This window comes from Macrosteles quadrilineatus, unplaced genomic scaffold, assembly GCF_028750875.1.
Source record: "Macrosteles quadrilineatus isolate MER2022 unplaced genomic scaffold, UCM_ALF_1.0 Scaffold_5__1_contigs__length_97177068, whole genome shotgun sequence".
Lineage (NCBI taxonomy): Eukaryota > Metazoa > Arthropoda > Insecta > Hemiptera > Cicadellidae > Macrosteles > Macrosteles quadrilineatus.
In genome coordinates, this window is record NW_026542598.1 from 49,412,214 (window position 1) to 49,432,303 (window position 20,090).

Consider the following 20,090-nt stretch of genomic DNA (forward strand, 5'->3'; position numbering starts at 1 on the left):
TTGAACGGAAAATTTGGTGAAGAGATGGTCCGGTCGGAGCCAGGGCGGATCGATGGGTTGGCGAAGGTGGCGCTCCTGGTGGGAGGATGGAGAGGTTGGCAACGATCCCACTGTCTGTACCACCCCCAGCCTCTCACCTCACAACCCTTACTACCTCACTACGAGACACGGTCCGGCGCGCCACTACAATGACTGTAGTAACGCTCGCCTTCACAATACAATGTCACCAACAGACAACTTTACTGTAGTCGTTCATTGTTTTCAAATCCATCTTAAATACTACTACTTTTATTTTTATGTTATCATCGTAACGTAAATAGATAATTATTCGTAATATTATGAAACCAAAAACATATTAATTGCAATATTCCTCCATTCCTCCTATCTTGCTTAGGTGAAATGTTTACTGTTAAATCCCCCTTTTCAGTAAAATAAATCATAAATTATTTATTTCTAATTAATTGTAGTTTTACTTTTTTTACCTTTCAAAACTATCGTGATTGACGAATGTAAAATACCGTCTTCCATATACAAAATACCACTTGATGCTATGGAATTGTTGTTAAGTGGAAATTGTTTAAGGCTACGTTGGTAGTGAACATATGTTTATTTACACGAAGAAGTATAAGGGGATAAAGTGCAACTTTCATCACCGCCAAATCGACAGAAAAGCCTAACTATTTCTTACTCAATCTGCATTAGGATCGAATGCATTATTTAAATTTCATTAACAATATAGGTTAAGAATCTACTCGTTTTATGACAGATTTTATTGGAAATTAATATATTCATGTTTTCATTCTTCTTAAATTGTTATGGATTCTTAGGCAAAGTGTAAATAGTAGCCCACTGTACCTGTTGCACAAGGCCATTTATTTGTTTTACCTCCCTTCCCCTCCTGGCACGGGTCCACAAATAACCCAAACCTATCCTCTTAACTGACCTGACTGTTTTAGCTAAAGTTTTATGACCAATATATCTGTCGTTAACTGTTAAGTTCTGGAGGATGGGGCGACTATATGGTTCCCTAAATATATTTACAAAAGTGTATCTAGTTGTCAAAAGTTTGCCAGGTTTTCTTAACTCATTTCAAGTTAAGGGCTGACTTTTCTCCATTATATTTGCTCAACTGGAACTCAAACCATAGGCAGCAGGGACTCTGTTGAAACTGAAAAGTAATATTATCTGTGTCCAAAATCGTCTAACTTGGGAACTGCCCAGCATCCACAATCAAATTAAATAAACCACTGTCTTGTCAAGTACAGCAGCAGTAAATATGTATCCTAACTAAAAAGTTATCACACTGGCTTCCGTCTTATGCCTGTGTGTGACAAGAGTTCTCACTGATAGCATCTATATCTATATACAGTCCGCTCTTGCTAATTCAAACACTTGATAAATCGAAACTTTTGATAATTCGAAATGAAGGCTCAGACCCTAGAGAATCTCTCAATATTTCAAATTTTTACCATGCATTTAGATACACTCGGTATTTCAAAGTCCAAATAGAGGGCAGGTCAATTTGGAACACACAGTAATTCGAAGTTTCGTCGGAAAAACACTCTATAATTCGAAGTAACTCAGTAATTCGAAGTTTCGTCGGAAAACACTCTATAATTCGAAGTCACGCTGTAATTCGAAGTTTCGTCAAAAAACAATCTATAAATCGAAGTCACGCAGTAATTCGAAGTTTAGTCGGCAAAACACTCTATAATTCGAAGTGATCTCTTCCTGTCATAACAGGAAACTACAGTACAGTACATCCTGTTCTCACGGTAGTTTTGGACGTTTTGATGTTTGTGTAGTTAGAGCAGTAGTCTGGTTGACTGTGTTTGCTTTTAAACCTGCTGTACTTTTGTAGTTTTAAGTGTAACCTTGTGCGTGTGCAGCGTTGTGCATCATGGAACCTAGGAATAAGTACAAATCTCTTTCTATCGAGGAAAAAAAGAAGTTATCGCGGAGTAGAAAGTGGTGAAGTGAAGTCCGAAGTTTTGCCAAAAAGTTTAAAATCCCTCCAAGTACATTGTCTACCATTTAAAAAAATAAGCACAAACTTTTTGGGGTTAATGCGGTTGCGGGGAGGAAAAGAACGACAAGAGGTGAATATCCTAGGCTAGAAGAGTGTTTAGTGAATTGGTTGAGAGAGTGCAGAAATCAAAATGTACCTGTAGGAGGTTTGATTTTGAAAGAAAAGGCCAAAGCGTATGCAAAGGAACTTAACATTCCCAGCTTTGCGGCCAGTGAAGGGTGGTTGACAAATTTTAAAAAAAGGAATGGAATCTTTTTTAAAAAAGTTTGTGGTGAAAGCGCAAGCGTAAATGACAATGTGTGTGCTGATTGGCGAGCAGAGTTGTCTAAACTAACTGAGGGTTATGAGCCTCATGACATTTTTAATACTGATGAAACAGGCCTTTTTTCAAATGCTTGCCTGACAAAACATTCACGTTCAACGACGAAAAATGTCATGGTGGGAAACATAGCAAAGACAGATTGACGCTTTTATTAACAGTAAATATGGATGGCTCTGAAAAGTTAAATCATCTACTCATCGGAAAAGCAGGAAAAGCTGCAAAGCCTAGGTGTTTTAAAGGTATCCAGTCGTTCCCTGTAACCTATCGTTCAAACAAAAAGGCTTGGATGACAACTGATTTGTTTAATGAGTGGTTATCATCATTGAACAATGATATGAAACACCAAATTCGAAAGATAATCTTGTTTCTTGACAACTGTTCAGTCCATAATAATCCTCCTAAATTGTCCAACGTGAAGCTCTAATTTTTTCCACCAAACACAACATCAAAGCTGCAGCCACTAGACCAAGGCATTATACAAAACTTAAAGACATTTTACCGCCATGAAGTAGTAAAGATTGTTTTAGATGGCATTGAAAACGACGTAAACCCTAACATCTCTATCTTAACTGCTATGTTGATGGTTGAAAAGGCTTGGAAAAGTGTAGTGCCATCTACAGTATCCAACTGCTTTCGGAAATCTGGATTTTCTATCAACACACAAGTGAATGATGAACTTCAACCTGTGCCACCTACACCTTGGGAAAATCATCCAGTGATAGGGGAGGTTCCATTTGAGGAATTCGTCCTAGTCGATGATGAAGTTGCTGTGTTTGGAGCCCTAACTGATTCTGACATCTTGAATTTACAAGAACCTGAAGATCCAACTGACGATGACGACGATCAGGAGTGCGAACCAGTTACGTTGAAGGAAGCCTGTACGGCTCTAGAGAAACTCCGCCATTTTTCGCTCCAGGTACGTACAGTATGTAAGTGTTTAGGCCTACTGACATTGTACTGTTTAACTAGAATGGCATTTTACAATAGATTTCTTTCTTTACAGAATCGAGTTGGTCCACAAGTGTTCGTCGGCAAGAATCAATTGCAAAAAACAAACAAAAATAACAGATTTCTTTGCAACTACAGTACAGTAACTGAAAAATAAGCCGTTGATTGTTTAAAGGTGTACAATTATATATTATCTATCTATACTTATTTAATACGCAAGCAGTTTTTTTGTGACAATTTCTCCTCGGAAACTACTGAACCGATTGTCATGTTTTTGGTGTCATTGGAAAGAGCGTAACGTGAAGTTGTGCACGAAACTTTCTTTTTAGGGAAATAATCAGAGAGTGAGGCCCTCGGGCCCTTTAAAGTTTCTTATTTCTCCATAAGATTAACATGGGAAACAAAAATTGTTATGGAACTCCAGATGTTGCCAGAAATTAAAAGTGAGAAGAAGAACGTATGTTAATTCAATTGTAAACAGTCAACAAGTTTGCTAATTTAACAGTTTGCTAAAAAGATTTACTGATTTGGTTGAAATAAAATAATATTTACTATATGAATTTGGGTTGGCGTAAATATTACAATGGAAAAAAGCAAGAGAGCCTCAGGGATAATTTCATATACTATAATGAAAACTGAATTAACACTGTGCTACATTTCTTGAGCAATCATTGAAAGAGCCGATTGATTTGCAAACTTTGGAAACATAGGAAAGTCATAGAACACCACCAAGGAGACAGTGCCTTGGAAACGCTAGAAATAATATTGTTTTATTTTTTCGAATTTATAATCAATCGTTAATACGGACAACATAATGCTGCTATGAGTGGGAAACATTTGTAAAAAACACTAAAAACAAGATCAGCTTTTGAAAAATGAAAATATATTTACAAGAAATGTTGATTATATCGAACTGTTATGTAAATCGTGAATATTTCCATAATCTTTTAGTCTTTTAAGGTCAACAGAAATTATGACAGTCATTCGTTTTAAAATAACGCCTGTAACACTTCACAATTGCTCAAATTCGAGCAACAGGTACAGTAGTTTCAGTTAGGTACTTTACAACAAACAGCTTATTTTTTAGTTAGTTACAAAAAATCTCTTATTCTTGTTTGCATTTTGGTTATGATTCTTGCGTCATCAATGACATTATTTAAGACACACTACTGTGCTGACAAGATGTATAGTTTTCTGGCACGACAGCGCAGGATTCCCTCCCTTCAAATTATAGCCTAGAGTGTTTTTCTGATCAAACTAAACTTTATTGAATTACTGCCTGTTCCAAATCAACCAAACCTCTGTTTGAACATCAAAATACAAATTATTGTATCACAATTAATTATTCATGGTAAAACTTCAATAAGCTATTAAGAAGTTCTTTACGGACTGAGCTTTTTTTAATTATAAAAGTTTTAATTTATCATGGTACAAATTATAAAAGTTAATTGCAATTAAATTTTATTGATTGTTTTCTAGTATGCATTCATTAACATGAGGGGTTTTAAAACTCTCCAGTTTTTAGTTGATTCCAAACATTTTTACTGAAACAATTTTCTAATTGAGAATAAAACAAATACTCAAATAGGAGTAATTATATTTTTTTCTGAATTCTTGATGGAATCTGACCAGATACATCACTAAAAGGACTAAGGACTTGCAAATAAAAGTCACTTTATACATAAATTGTAATATTTCAGTATCTCATTTTCAATAACCAATATAAAAGTGTCTTATAGTTAGTGTGCTTTTAACATGTACACGGTGATTCAAAATAATATAGTTGTAAAAAGGAAGCAGTAAACAATTGCAACATGATACAAAATAATAGGTTTAAATTACCTTAAGATTGTGGTTTTACAGATTGTAAAAAATACACTATAGATAGTCAACAAACTCAAGATAGACAAACTTTCAACTCCAGATAACAACAACAAAAAAACCCTGACTCTCTATCTGAAACTAATCTTAAAGTAATAAAACATTCAATTACTCAGACTTACCTAGAACATTCTAAGTAGAAATGCACAATAGTTATTTGTGCAACTAGTGAGCAAAGTGAGCAATTGACTCACTCAAGAGAAATACTTACTCACAAGCCGTATGCGAGTGAGGAATGGTTTCTCAAGTGGGGCAATTGCACTTTGCACTCGTGTTGCACATTATATTTTTCCTACCGTTACCATAAAACAAATAAATTGGTAAAGAAATGTAACATATTTTTGCACAGAAGTGAACTTTTAATATGACATTTAATGATACAACAGTACAACAGCTGACCAGCTGATTTACAGCCAGTGCTGCCAACGTATTTCGCGCGCATACGACCTTGTCTGCATGTTACACGCTCACTATTTCGTGCCTTCACGTTGCAAATCTGGAGTGAGACAAAGTAATTGGAGTGAGACACTGATGAGCGAATTGGCCACTTTACTTTCTCAAATCAGTGAGAGAACATGTACATTGTTAAGTAACTGTAGGAAAAAATATTTTACTTTACATCATTCAACAAAAGCCAATTTAAAAATTAACTATCAGGACAGAATTTATTATATTTAACTCTATAATAAATTGAACTTTGTATGGCATTTGAAGTGTTATGAAAGACAAAAAAAAAATACATTGCATTACAATTTTAGAAAATTTTAAACCAAAGTTTCATTTCAAACAGCAACTCCAACAACTAAATAGGCCCTTTGTTCCAAATGTATGTTTTGACACTCAAAATAATTAACTACCATCAAATCAGCCAAAATTATTTTTTTCATCCACAGCCTACAAGTTTTATGATTGTAATAAATAATTATGCAATAAAGAGAATTTTGTTCACAACACATAAGAAAAAGTCCCAAAAATTATGCTCGCTATATTAAAAAATACTAAACTTTGAAAATCTGTTCATTGCAGATTAGAATTGGCTGTGTCATAAATATAAAACAAAATTGTAGTAAAAAATTCAAACTGGAAATACAATGCAATTTTTAGAGATGGAAATCTATATTATTTACAAATATTTCAAATAAGCCATCAGCTGTCTGTAGCACCAAAGTATGAATATTCATAACATGAGAAAAAATAAATTACTGTAAATATCTTTAGCTTTTTTAGATTAAAATTTAAAATACAACAAATTGAGATGTGTAAAATTTATTGTATAATGTATGTATATAGATTAAGTAATATAAGTTACTCTTAATTTAAAGTGAGAATACGATACTGCATATAAAAATACTACAATATTTTCAAAAACTAAACAAAATCATGAAATGAACATCAAATATGGCAGTGGAGTTTTGTTTAAAGATCAACTTAATTGTAAAATAACAAAAAGAATTGAAATTAATAAGTTTTGTTTAATAAGTTAACAATTATTTGCCACACTATATCTTTTAGCTAATATCAGCTAACAAACAAAAGATTTTAAATAGAATAGACTCATTTAAATTTTTTTACCAAAATATTTTGTAAAAATGTATATATACATTTTTTTCCTAGGATGCTAGGCACGAGCTCGAAATTGTTTTTCACATTACTTCAGACTAGACCTAGGGGGGGTTGCAACATTATCACTTAGAAATTATCCATTGGTGACTTGGAGGGATTAACCTCTAAACTAACCACTGTAAAAATGTATATTAGGTTAGGTGGATAAAATTTATATATTAAAACATTAAGTTCAAGTACCTGGAGACTGAGCCATGGCTTGGTGTAGTTTAGTTCCATTTCAAAAGCAGAAAACTCACATTTTATTTACAACAAATTTTGGCCTTATATTGTTGAACCTTACCCATCACAACCATTGATAATATTAAGGGCAGACACAAGTTAAGGTTTAATATAAAAGTGAAATCTAAAATTGACAACATTTATTCACATTTGAGTTAAACGCCATTGTTTAATACCAAGAAAGATTGGTCCACCCGATAAAATTTTAATATTATTTTCCTCAACTATGTTACCGTATATTTGATGTTCATCTCACTACTTAACACTTAAGCCTACTATATAAAATATGTACACACCGTAACAGTCATAATAAACTAATAAAAACACAGTAAACTATATGCAAACAACAAAAGAAAATGAAATAACAATACAGGGATCACATTTGTAGCTGGACAATAGCCACATTACTTGACACGAATGTTGACACTACACTGGAGATGATGTGACTTAGGGTCACTTGGGACTCGACGCTTCTGTCTCGTCCAGGTCAAACTCTCGCTCCCAGTCGTCATCGTTACTTTCTGGAACATGAAATACATTATCATTACAGTACTAGAATGTACAAGCGACCTGTGATGATTGAGAACAGTGCAGAGGATCAGCTGATGAGGTAAACACATTTTCATCCCGGCTAAATACTGCTGCTGCCCCCAGGAGTGCCCCATTAGATGAGACACTGTTGTCTTCAGGTGAATGAATATCTTTCTTATCTTTGTTTTTAAGACAGCAATGCTAGGTGTGTATTTGAGCTGAATGTGAGTGGAGGAAAAGTTAAAAAAGAAGTGAAATGACTTGTGTAGATTTGTTACTGACAAAAGTCTTCTTTTGATAATCAACATTTTGTATTCTCTGATCCTCCATGTGGAAAATAAAATACTAATACGAATTAAAGAGCTATTTACTTGTGATAGGGCTGTTACTGTACACCAAGTTTTACAAAAGACACCCGTGAAAAAATCTGTTTTCTTTCCAGCTTATGAAGAAAAGCTTGAGCCTCGAGCTTTTTTCTATAATGAATCTTATACAGTTAAATAACTAGTCACACCTGCTTTGTAAAATAAAATGTAATGTTATCATGTAAAGTTAAATATGATTTTAGTAGATAAAAGGGTGAAATAGGTGTCTAGGTTTATAATAAATTAATGTCACATCATTTTATTATCTTGAAATGACAATGTTTCATTGAAATTGGTGCATCGTAGACCAAGAATACAATTAAATAATAAATAAAAATTATGGTTATGGTGCTAAACTAAGAGACCTGTTCAAGGAGCCAGATATAATTTGCAGATCCTAAAAGCAGGAGGCTTCGCTGACGGGCCACATCATTAGAAGAGAGGAAACTAGCACACTTTATCAAATATGGAAAAATGACCCACTGGGGAGGAGACCACGAGGGAGACCGAGTAAACGCTGGACGGAAGAAGTAAAGAAAGATATGGCCAGGATGGAAGTTAATGAAGACACCGCAAGAGACAGGGCGACGTGGAGACATTGTGTTGGTGAGGCCAAGTACCACTTGGGGTACAAATGGCCATGGGAGTAAGAGTAAGTAAGTATGATAAATAAAATAAAAGGTATGTACATGTAAATATTTGGTGATCAAAATAATATATTTTTTCAGGAGGAATAGATTTATTTAGCTTAAAAATTTAGATACCAGCACTTTATTTCACATTCTACCATGGCTAAAGTGTTTGTATGATAAGTTATTGTTTACAATTGAGCTTATCATCTTATTATTTCACAACAAATCCTCCAGTTTAAACTAGCATAAGTTGTACGAGCATGTTGGATATGGTCACCAATTAGAAGCAGTTAAATCTAAGGCTTACCTTACGATCTAATTTGTTTTATAGTGGAGACCTAGGTTTCTACGTCAAAACGTTATCGTCTGTTCATTTGGCTCATCTCTTACTTGAGATATTGTATCTCAACATGGTATATCAATATCTCAAGTAAGAGATGGAAAACTAAAAGTATAGCTAGCCTATGAGACAAAAGACTGACAAAAACGTTTCAACGTAGAAATCTAGGTATCCACTATAAAACAAATTGGGTCATAAGTTAAGCAAGCGCCTTAGATTTAACTATGTTCAATAACAATCCAGTGGCTATATCTCCAAATAAGAAGCAGGATTAAATTTAATCATCCACTCATCCCATCAACTTCCACCCAGCAATATCTATAGCTCAAAGTAGTTATTAATAGAGTCGGTTTGGTACAGCATTTCACTCGGTTTGGAATAATAAGTAGTACTGTAATTGTTGTTAGAAAACCATGAATGCAGGATACTATCCATTTTCATGGAAATGTCAATGTTTGAAAATTTAAAATAATAATTTACAATCCTGAGAAGAAAACAGCATAAAAAAAGGTAGCCGTGTACCGTACCGATTTTGTACCGAGAACCAAGGTACAAAATATTGTACCGTACCGACCTTAAAATATCTGTACTGCAGACCCCTAGTTATTAGAGAAGCATGGATACAAAAATTGATCAATTCTTGATACCAATACCTGAAAAATGGATTCTCAATTCTAGATACTGATACCATTTTTTAAATTTGACTGAATATTCTGTATGAATTTGTCACACTACACCAATCCCAATACTGGTCAGACCAAAGCCCAAGCGTAGTAGATCTAAACTTAAATCCCAGACTGTAGTAGCAAATGTCAAAGAAGGAAGCTCTCAGATGTTTTTGTTAATTTATACTCACATAGATAGTTGTAGGTGGAAGTTGTGTTCTGTTACTCTTGCGTCCAATACATGTATTTTGGTGTTTGGATCTCAAAGGGATAAATCATGCTGGGTAGTCTACTAGTCTACACACATTACCAAACAACCGTAACTATAAAGGACTGCAGATTATGGTAAATAACTAAAGAATAACCCATATTTGCCCCTGAAGGAAAGCAAGCTCTTAGACTTAATATCAAAGTGGTTTCAATATTATCATCAGTATTGTATTCATATTCCTACACTTGCTAGCTAATTAGCTAAATGTTAACGTAAAACTAACATTATTAACTAACGCTAACGTTAACGTGTTTATGTTAACGTAAAAAAACTATAAAACCAATTGACAACTGAACACAGAAGATTGAGAAAATAAAATTTTTTCTAAAACTACAGTTGAATATTGGAGTGGATGTATTTGTAAAATGAAAACCAAAATTTTATTATACTCCGTTCACAGAATTTAGGCAGTTTAGGGGATGAAATCTATCCCATCCACGTCTTGATCCTACCGTAAACAAAGCTCGACAGCTGAGATCTGCATTTAACGTCAATCAGCTGCACCATACATTAAGCAGAAAAAGTGGTGCTGGAACTTACCCTCAAATCATCTAGATTTTGTGAACGGACTATGGTGTTGTAATTATATGTATACCAACAGATCCTAATAAAATGTTGTAATGTTGTAATGTTTGTTTAAGTGTTTTGATTTGAAAATATATTTTCAAATGGTTTATTTTATCAAAATACAAGTTGTCCTCAGTGTTCTTTCACCATTAGATGTTTTACCCCCCCAAAAGTCTCTGATGTCAAATTTTAAGCAAAACTTGTGCTGGATTTTGATGTAAATTTACAAACAAAACACGAAAACAGACACTGCCACATTAGAGAATAAAACTATTTTACTTTACCATTTAAATGTTATCAAAACAGGATAAGATACACATTAACTTTTTTTAAATAGCCTAACTAACATATTGGTTTACCTTTATCTCCAGTGGACCCTGTAGACAAAGAAGTGGTGGCACTAGTGGAAACTATAATCATGTCTTTCTTTTCACGTTCTATTAGCACTGCACTGTTCACGTTCACACCATTTTCTTCACTCTTTTTATCGGACTCCTTCATCATTTTCCGTTCTGCCTCGTACTCAGCCAGTATTCGGATCTGCTCTTCTTCTGAAAGCTCTATATGATCACTTAGGTTATCCACTGAAAAAATCAGTTGGTTGTTATTGTTAGTTATTAGTATTGTTAAAAGACCAATCGGCAAAAACCACTCTAGATTTCATGCAGTTTGAAAAAAAAACTTGTGTATGGCGCAGATGACAGAGAACCTTACGTTGAGCCCCTTAGATTTTTTATTAATTTTTCCCCAATTTGTTGTAAGACCCAAAAAGTCCTAAATTATTTGTCAGGATCATTTAACAACCATAATAATACCTAATCCAAACATCAATTAATTTTTTAACCAACCACCCTTACTGCTTGGATGACAACACATAAAAACAATCAATGACTTGCTTTAGGAACAACAACAACACAATACAGTAGACTCCCTCTAGTTCGGCTTCAGTTGGATCGGCTACCGAATGTTCCAGCCCGGTCTCAGAGGGACAAGTCACAAGCGAATGGCCTTCAACACGATTCAACTTGAATGTTTAGTTTCATGCTATAGAAGTAAGCAATTCATGTCAGTTTAGTTGACAGGTGTTTCTATGGGTGAACCGTGTCATATTACCTATGGTAAACAAACAGTTGTATTAAGCGGTACATTTTGATTTGTGATTTGGAATGTGTATGATTTTTTATCCTACAGTGTTAGATTGTTTTTGGGGGGTAAATGTTGTGAGTAAACATGTGTTCTGTATGCGGTTTTACTGTTAGAAAAATGTCTGCTAAATGAGTGAAAAACGCATTCTAGAATGTCTTGATAAGGTCAAATCAGTCCAGTGTTGCAAAAACGTATCTATAAGTAGAAACAAGAAGATTCTAGAAAGAGATGTCAGAAGCTTAATTTTGGTAATGTTGTAACGTAATGATATTTGTTCATTTTTAAGTGCTTGTAGCTAATTTAATAGGAGAAGTGGTATTTTAACCTTTCATAATACATCCGGTTACTCTGGCCATTTGGTAGACCGGCAAGTGGTCTGGTCCCGTGGTAGCCGAACTAGAGGGAGCATATTGTATGATGATTAGCCTATACATCACATTATATAGTCAGCTGTTTTAGTAAGTGTAGCTATGAGGATAATAGGATGTGTAGGGCCATGGAGTAGACCAGATGATAGTCAAACTATTCAGAACAAACGAGTAATCTCTTCAAGTAGTTAAGTTAAGAGGAAACAGAGGGTTGTAAGTCAAGTTATTATGTACTGTACATCTATTGTTGAGGTTATGTCTTTAATGAGACAAACATGTTTTGATTTTTGAAAGATAAGTATTATAATTTTTAAATTTGATTTATATATTACTTGGTGTTATTTGACCAAAAAGGACAGTTTTCATACCAATTGTATACATGATCAAAACAATCGATAAATGTTTTAGGCATTTCGCAAATTTAGATCCACAAATAGGTTAACTTAAATCGACACCTACATATGCAGCAATAAAATGAAAGATTATGTTTTTGTAACATGCGGCAACAGTACTTCCACAGCCCGATTCTAATCAGTCTAGGATTAAAGTAAAACTTCTGGTTGCAAAACCCTCTACAGATTGATTATGGTTAGGTTGTAGGGGTGTGCGATGCATCGAAATTTTGATTCGATTTGATGCATCGAATCGCGATTCGATTCAGCATGCATCGAAATCACGATGCATCGATTTGGCCTCGATGCATCGAAAAAGACCGATTCATCGATTAAGTCCCGATGCAACGATTACGTCCCGATGCATATTTAAAACTAATTTGGGACTCCAAAATGAGTTTTAGATAGGGAAGTGTCAATTATCGCTACCACCGATACTCGGACATTGCCGATACTAGGAATATCGGTATCAAGAATCGATTGCCAAACGTCGATTTCGCCCGATACCGCCGATACCGACAGCCGACAGGGATGGATAGATATTTTATTTTAACATTTATTTATTTGATATCTATTAGTTTTGTAATCACGCTAACAACTTAAGTAACCAACTTAGCACACTATTTAGTTCAAAACAGCTAAAGTTTAGCTTCAGCTGTTCTCTCTGCAGGCAGATGATATTGCACAACACAATACAATCTACATTTCAAGATGTCAGACAGTCAGCAGAATTCAGTCTCAGACAACCGGCGCGCGAGTGTCCTCAACACGAAATTATACTAAAAAATGTCTGTATCAATAAGTCAGACCTTTAAATGTATTATTTTTATTTTTAGAACAAAATAAATAACCTAAACTTGTCTAAATGTTCAGTTTCGTCCCTGCATTACGCATCATTAGAAAAATTCCATTCAATTACAACATCGTCGTCGTCGAAGTCAGAGGGTTAGGCTTGCACTTGCCTATTGCACCAAAAAGTAGATCCATATCATATCTGTACTATCTACCTAGTTTAAGAGTTTAAGTGAAGTTTTAAGTGCTACTATAACATAAAGTATTGATTGGAAAACACCATACGCTTAGTCCATGTCGATTTTGTAATATTATAATGAATGGTAAATGTTGACTATCTAAGATAAATCAAAGTATGTAACAAGAGTTCTCATTGGTCGAGAGGCCACGCTGCACTGTCATGTCAGCCAATGAACGTTCGTGTTTCAATGGAGCAAGTGACGATTGCTTTGATGTCGTTTTGGGTGTGAGTCTATTATTGTGGGAAGGGTGTTGAATGTTGATAAGATACATTGATAAATATCAAGAACCGTTATGTAGGACGTGTTTATTTATAAAGAGTATAAAATTATGTTAAAGTTTAAAACGGTGTGATTTTCTTTTGTCTTACAAAGACCTATAATAGATTTGACGTTCAATTATGTCAGTTAACTAAATCTTGACATATGGCTTTATATAATATTTTAATAAAACATCAATTTTTCTGATTATATATCAATATGAATATTTTGGCTCCAAACATCAATTAATTGTTCCAATCGATCGTTGTAGCATAGACTAACCAACACAAGGGAGTAGGCTATGTTTTATCTATGTTTGTAGTTACGTGTCGTACCCGGCTGGTTCACAGTGAATCCACTCTGCCAGCCTTGTTCTTGGTATCATCAGGAACATAAACACATTTGTTACTAATTAAACTATGGTAGAATGTTTGTTAAAAGCACCCGAAGAAACATATTTTGCTGCACAATGCACACGATTCTTTTACACTGTAGGCTGTTTTTTTAGAAAAAATTGTCACATCTTATTGAAATTAATTGTATCAAACGTTTAGTCTTTTTCTCTTTTATCAAGGAGATTTAAGTCCCAAACAAAACATAATCTTTCTTTTCTTGAAGGCTAAATTAAAAGATATATTTACATATAAAAGTAAAGAAATAAAAAAAACTGACAAATGGCTGATAAAATTCTGATAAGCCCATTTATAAATTAGAGCAAAGTTTATCAGATCTATACTTTAGTCATTGAATTCAAACATTTATTTTAAAATTAACACTCAGAAACTTTTGTTTAGTAGAATTATGCAAGCGACTGAGGGCGAGGGAGGGTATGTGAACCAGACTTTACAAAGGGCAAGTCTGCCATTCTGACAAACTTTCACTTTTCCTTGTCCCGTTAGACAGGGGAGGGGGTGCTTCACTTCACACTAAACACCCGCAGTTAGCAATCGCAGTAGAGTTGAGGACGTAATTCTGTCGTCTGCTCTTCACAGCTCACTCATCAGCGGCTTTCATGAAATTATAATTGATACCTATTTTTTGTTGATAGTCATTAAAAAAATGTTGGCCTCCTCACCCTGTTCAAGGGAAAAAGTTAAGAAATAAAATGTTTGTAAAATGTGGTTTGTTTTATTATTCTGTATTGAAAAGATATCGTAATTTATTAATGTGTTTTCAGCTAGACTTAGTGACTTATTTTTATAGTTTAACAAATTTTGAAGATATAAATAGTGAGAAAGTGACATTATATATTATTTAAGTTCTAATTAATAACTAAACTATATTATTTTTGGTAGGCCTCACTGATCTCTTTGAACTTTTTAGTTTACACACACTTTTATTAATTTCAATCTTTATTTTTAATTTCAGATCTATTTATTCATAGCATGCAATAATGTATCAAATAGACAGTAAACACTGATTATCAACTTTTTGGTTCGTGCTGATTTAAGAATGAATTGAAAGCCAACAAATATAAATGTGAAAATTAAGTAACAATACTATATCATAAAATAAACTCTATTTTATTTAATACAGGTCAATAATAATAAACTTAGCGATTGCTTTATTGATATATAGGCTTATTCTAATTGTTAGTGAAGGGTGAATTTCCTTAGGCCAACCATAAAATTAGCAGTGTCCATTAATGAGGTTAGGTCAGCAAATATCCTCTTGTTCATAATTTTATTTAGTACATTTTTTACTTTAACTTTTTTAAGGTAAAGGATCCATTACAGAAACAAATGTTGTATTTAATTTTTAAAGAAAATCATGCCGTGCTGCATCGAATAGAATCACATCGATTCAAATAGAAATTCTTTGAATCGCATCGAAACATCGAATCGAAAAAAAATATGCTGCATCGCACACCCCTATCTCCAGACACATTGCATTGGACCGAAATTTAGGTAATTTAGGTTAGGTTATGTTATCAAAAGGGCCAAACAACACAGTATCCAATCAGCCAATAGAGCAAAAGTCCCATATCCTGTGTGTCATGTACTACATCACTAACCCCTTAGTTAGTTTAGTATTGCTACACTACTTAGTTCTACATTATTTTATTTTGCTGCAGAAGAGTCTCAATTACCCTATGTTTCAAACCCTATTATTTGAATGCGACCCCCCCCCCCCTGAAGATTGAGTAATAAGATATAACATGTTTTTTTCTGTTAGGGATGACTGACCATACCGGACACCTCATTTTGCTGCCTTTGTCTGTACTTGGAAGATCGTTTTATCTTTAAATCCAAATGTCAAGGACTTTTTAGGTACCTTCAATTGACTGCACTTTCTGATTGTTTTAGCCTGCTCACGCCACACGGTTGATCTACTATGTATACCTACTTACTTATCTTCTACTTCTCATGCCTTTTTCTTTGTCCTAGGACGCTAGGCACGAGCCCGGGATTGTTTTTCACATTACTTCAGGCTAGTAACTAAGCAATTCTTACTAGGGGATTGCATTATTACTTAGATAAAATCCATTGGTGATTTGGCGGGATTTGAACCCAGGACCCCAGGAACCGGAGTCCCGTGCTATAGCCACTAGACCAGCTCGCTCCCCACTTCTCATGCCTTAGCAGTAGTATGAATGGAGACAACATTATTACAGAAATGGTTTTTCTACTTTGTCTGATTTTTTTTTACATGTTGGTTAAAAGTGGTAATAATTGAAAAAAAAACCTCAAGCCTCAAGGGTTGACAACAGGATTATTCATTAGTTCAATGATTTCTAACTTGATATTTAAAACAGGGTTTTCTTGTTTTTCCTCTGTTCTTGCCATGGTTGATTTTGGTTGGATATAACCAAAACTCTCCTGATACAAAAACTTAGTCAACTTGATTACGGACGTTACCTTTGTCCCATTGGAATGAGTCGGCCACTTGTTTCTCACGTTCTTCTTTCCTCTCCCTAGCTGCCTCTTCATCCTCTATTAGGCCTTTGCGAAACAGGTAACGATGCCAAAACTGAGCGTGTGATACCTGATCATGATTTTTAGTTTAATTTATTGACATGTAGAAATATGAAAAAATAGCCAATCAACAATTATGAACTTATTTGATTGAATTCCTAAATAATACAAACTAAAAAAAATTGAGTGTTTCAAGGAAGATAAGAGTTGAAAAAGAGAAACCAAATGTGTTTAAATGTTTATTTAATAACAGTTGCTATAAAGTTAAAGGGTTTCCTCTAATGGATGTATACATTTTAATATTAGTTTAGTTAAACCTAAAATGACGATTACAAAATAAATGGAAGTAGGAGTTTGAAAGACTGTCGAGAACAGACTCGTATAGGCTAACCCTCCACAGAATCTGACGAATTTTTATTTTAAATTAATAAGAGCGTGAGACTTGACAAATGAAATTAAAAAGCTGCAAACATGTAGGGCTCGGGCACGTATACATGCTCATGGGATGCAAGAGGTTTAAATCCAGGCTATTGTGGCCTATGTCACATGCCAAAAATGATAAATTGTTAAATCAAAAGCAAATCAAAAATCTAAATCTTAGTCCAAATCACAAGAAGGATATAGTTTTAATGAGATGGAACAGATAATGGAAGAGAGATGGAGGTATTGAAGTAGAATCAGGGTGGCTGAAATCAGGAGAGTAGAAAGAGCAAGAAACGTACGTGGAAAGACACAGAGTTGAAAAAGGCCACGGGAATGGACTAGGAAAGTAGCAACCAATCAGGTTAGGCGGAGAAGAAGAACAATTAGGGCCTTACACTCCAGGAGGAGTTAGTGGGATTAAGTAAAAGTAAAACACAGTAGAAAAGTGAAGAAAGACCGAAGAAAGCTTGGCATGATAAGGGAAGTGGCTGATGGTTCAATACTGTAGAGGTAATATGTTGGCAAGGCCAAATACAAACTTGGTTTTGAATGGCTACTTAACAGGAGTAAGAAAATAATGTAGCCATAAGGAAAGGTGAGGAGCCTAATTTCACAGCCTACACTATGCCTAACTGGCCGCACTACATGTAAAAGCGGCCAGTCAATTTCCAAACATAGTAATATCTGTAATATATGTTTTTACTGGCTGGACATAAATTGATTTATTCATGTTCACTAGACTCACTTGGGTGGGGACGAGCGTGGTGTAGTTCTCTTGTAATGGAGGACAAGCTGCTAACATCTTGGTCATCTTGTCCATGGACATCTTGTCTTCCTCGAGGACAGTCAGCCAAGCCTCGAACTGAGGCATTTGATCTTCCTTGATGTCCTCGGTGAAGGTCCTCGGTTCACTGGCCAATGTGTAAAGTCGTGTCTATATGAAAAACAACAGTATTAAAACACAATTCCAGTAAAACTTGGTTAATTCAAACACCACGGGACCAGAACAAAATTGTAACCATCCGAGTTACATGAGTGAGGTAATAAACAGCTTGGAAATGGATAATCATAGTTTCAATAGGATAAAGGACTGAAAACACTACTGAAAACACATGTACTGGTAAATTTAAAGGTTATAATCTCTATTAATATTTTTCCAGCTCCAGGAAGAGTCAAGGATTTCTTTTCAATTAATTTCATTTAAATTAACGGGAAATCCTTTTTTTAACAAATTAAGTAAGCCTACATAAAATACAAAAATATTAGCGAACAGACAAAAGTTTAAGCTATAGGAAATGCAGTAAGTTGTAGATCAAATTATATAAACAATAATAGATACAATGGACAGCTGACAGTACGGTACTGTACAAAACAAGTGTTGTTAGATAAAGTGCAGGCTGGAAGCCATCTAGTAGAGATTGGTGAATGGTGTATTGGCATCGTCAAGGATGTGAAGGAGTAGGAATCTGTAAGTTGTTCGTAAGAAGGCCTCACAGTTACATGACTGATATGGAAATTAAACCTCCCCAATTGTGAGTTGGGTTGCTGCATGCGACCTTCTACCGTTCTTGAGTAGCAATTAAAGATGTTAGAGGGAGGAGGTCAATGTTAATTTTCTGATTCCACTTGTTCTGTAAATGAGCTTGATCACTAAGATAGCAAGTCTAACCTGCAATCTGTTGAGGAACACAGGATCACTGCCTTGTATGATGATGGCCTCTTCATCACCGTCCTCAGGTGGAGGACTCAGAGCGGTGCCAACCTGGTCGAAGAATGAGGACACAGAGCGCTTCACGGTGTTAGCTGTAGACTCTGGCTTGTCCAACTGCAACAACACATTGTTTAAAATAAAAAAAGTTAAGTTTCTATAATCCAGCTGTTTGCTAGTCTAAACCTTTCAGTAATCCGGCAGACTGAGATATTGATCTTATATCAGTTTTTTTGTCACTGCATGTCTGTTTTGTCCAGTCGAGTTGTAATTGCTTTGAAAAGAAGTAGTAAGATGTTCAGAAATGTTATGTCAAGATTGGAGCTTAGCCGAGCTTTTTATTTTGCAATATTATTGGAAATGTAGGATAGTGTATGCGGAAATTAAACAATTTTTCTTGTGATGTATTCACAAACAAGGGTTTTGTTTATGATTTTGGTGTAATCATAAACTTATATACTAAATTTTAAAATTTCCATCCATTTTTCTCATAGCCATCCACTAAGCTGGCACTAACTAGTTATAATATGAAGCTGGAATGGTTAGGAGTCTACAATAAATGATTCAAAACATATAAGAGTGAAATTTTTGAAACATACGTTTTTATGTCCCTGGCTTTTTACTTCGTAGATACTGAATATGTAGTTTATCATTATGTGTTTTAATATTTTTTGGGACAGGGGCAACATGTTACACACAATTATTTGGCTTTAAATAGGTTCTAGGAATTTTTTTTGTATTTTTAAAGTCTCAAAACTTACGACCATCACGTGTCCCTAGGGTACATTTTGCAACTTTCATGCTGTTTTAGAATAATTATTCATTCTGAAATATATAATGTCATATTTTTATTACATCAATAGTTATTAAACTTACGAAAAAGGAGCATATTTTTTCATTGTAAACTGGCTACCATGACTAAATAGGTCTGTCCCTCGATTTGACGTCACGACCATCAGGGAAAAATTTGCAGCTTTGGAGCACGACAGTGGCAAGCCTAGCGTCGATGGAGTCAGTTGCTTTTAGAGACTAGTTCGGGGTGTACTCAGGATTGTGGTGCTGGTCGTTTCGAGTTTAAAGGAGGAATTACAAGATTAATATAGGCAAGTTTGTGTTTTTTGTAATTTTGGTGTGTCCATGACCGTACGTAGTCATTATTTAATGAAGTAGACATGGTGTTAATTTTCGTTTATAAGATATTTCAGTTGCTAGATTAACCTAGAAGTCCACTTTGTATCCTCGAACATGAGGTGCAGTGCTACCGCCAGAACGGAGCCAAATAACACGTAATGTCACGACCAAAGTTTCACGACCATCGCGGGTTTTTTCACGACCAATCCACACTATCTAATCCACTAGGCTATATAATCCAGCCTTATGGATTAATCTGTGTTTGGTTGTGACAATAACTTAAATATCATTATAAATTGAACAGTTTAGTTCAATTGAA

At 34.6% G+C, this 20,090-nt stretch overlaps 1 protein-coding gene across 4 annotated transcripts in view; it reads right to left on the reverse strand.

The window, feature by feature from the left end:
* Positions 1 to 4,985: 4,985 nt before the first annotated feature.
* Positions 4,986 to 20,090, reverse strand: part of LOC128995206 (BSD domain-containing protein 1-like) — a 30,289-nt gene continuing 15,184 nt past the window's right edge. The window contains exons 4-9 of one of the 4 annotated variants that reach the window (XR_008490960.1): positions 18,602 to 18,757; positions 17,678 to 17,866; positions 16,453 to 16,579; positions 10,756 to 10,980; positions 9,750 to 9,855; positions 4,986 to 7,546 (exon numbers count right to left, since the gene is read on the reverse strand). Coding sequence is in view for 3 of the 4 variants with exons in the window: in XM_054420141.1 (XP_054276116.1) it covers positions 7,479 to 7,546; positions 10,756 to 10,980; positions 16,453 to 16,579; positions 17,678 to 17,866; positions 18,602 to 18,757 (765 nt within the window). In the remaining variant the exon portion in view is untranslated. The remainder of the gene's footprint in view (positions 7,547 to 9,749; positions 9,856 to 10,755; positions 10,981 to 16,452; positions 16,580 to 17,677; positions 17,867 to 18,601; positions 18,758 to 20,090) is intronic. The other 3 variants (XM_054420143.1, XM_054420142.1, XM_054420141.1) reach the window with 3 other exon arrangements.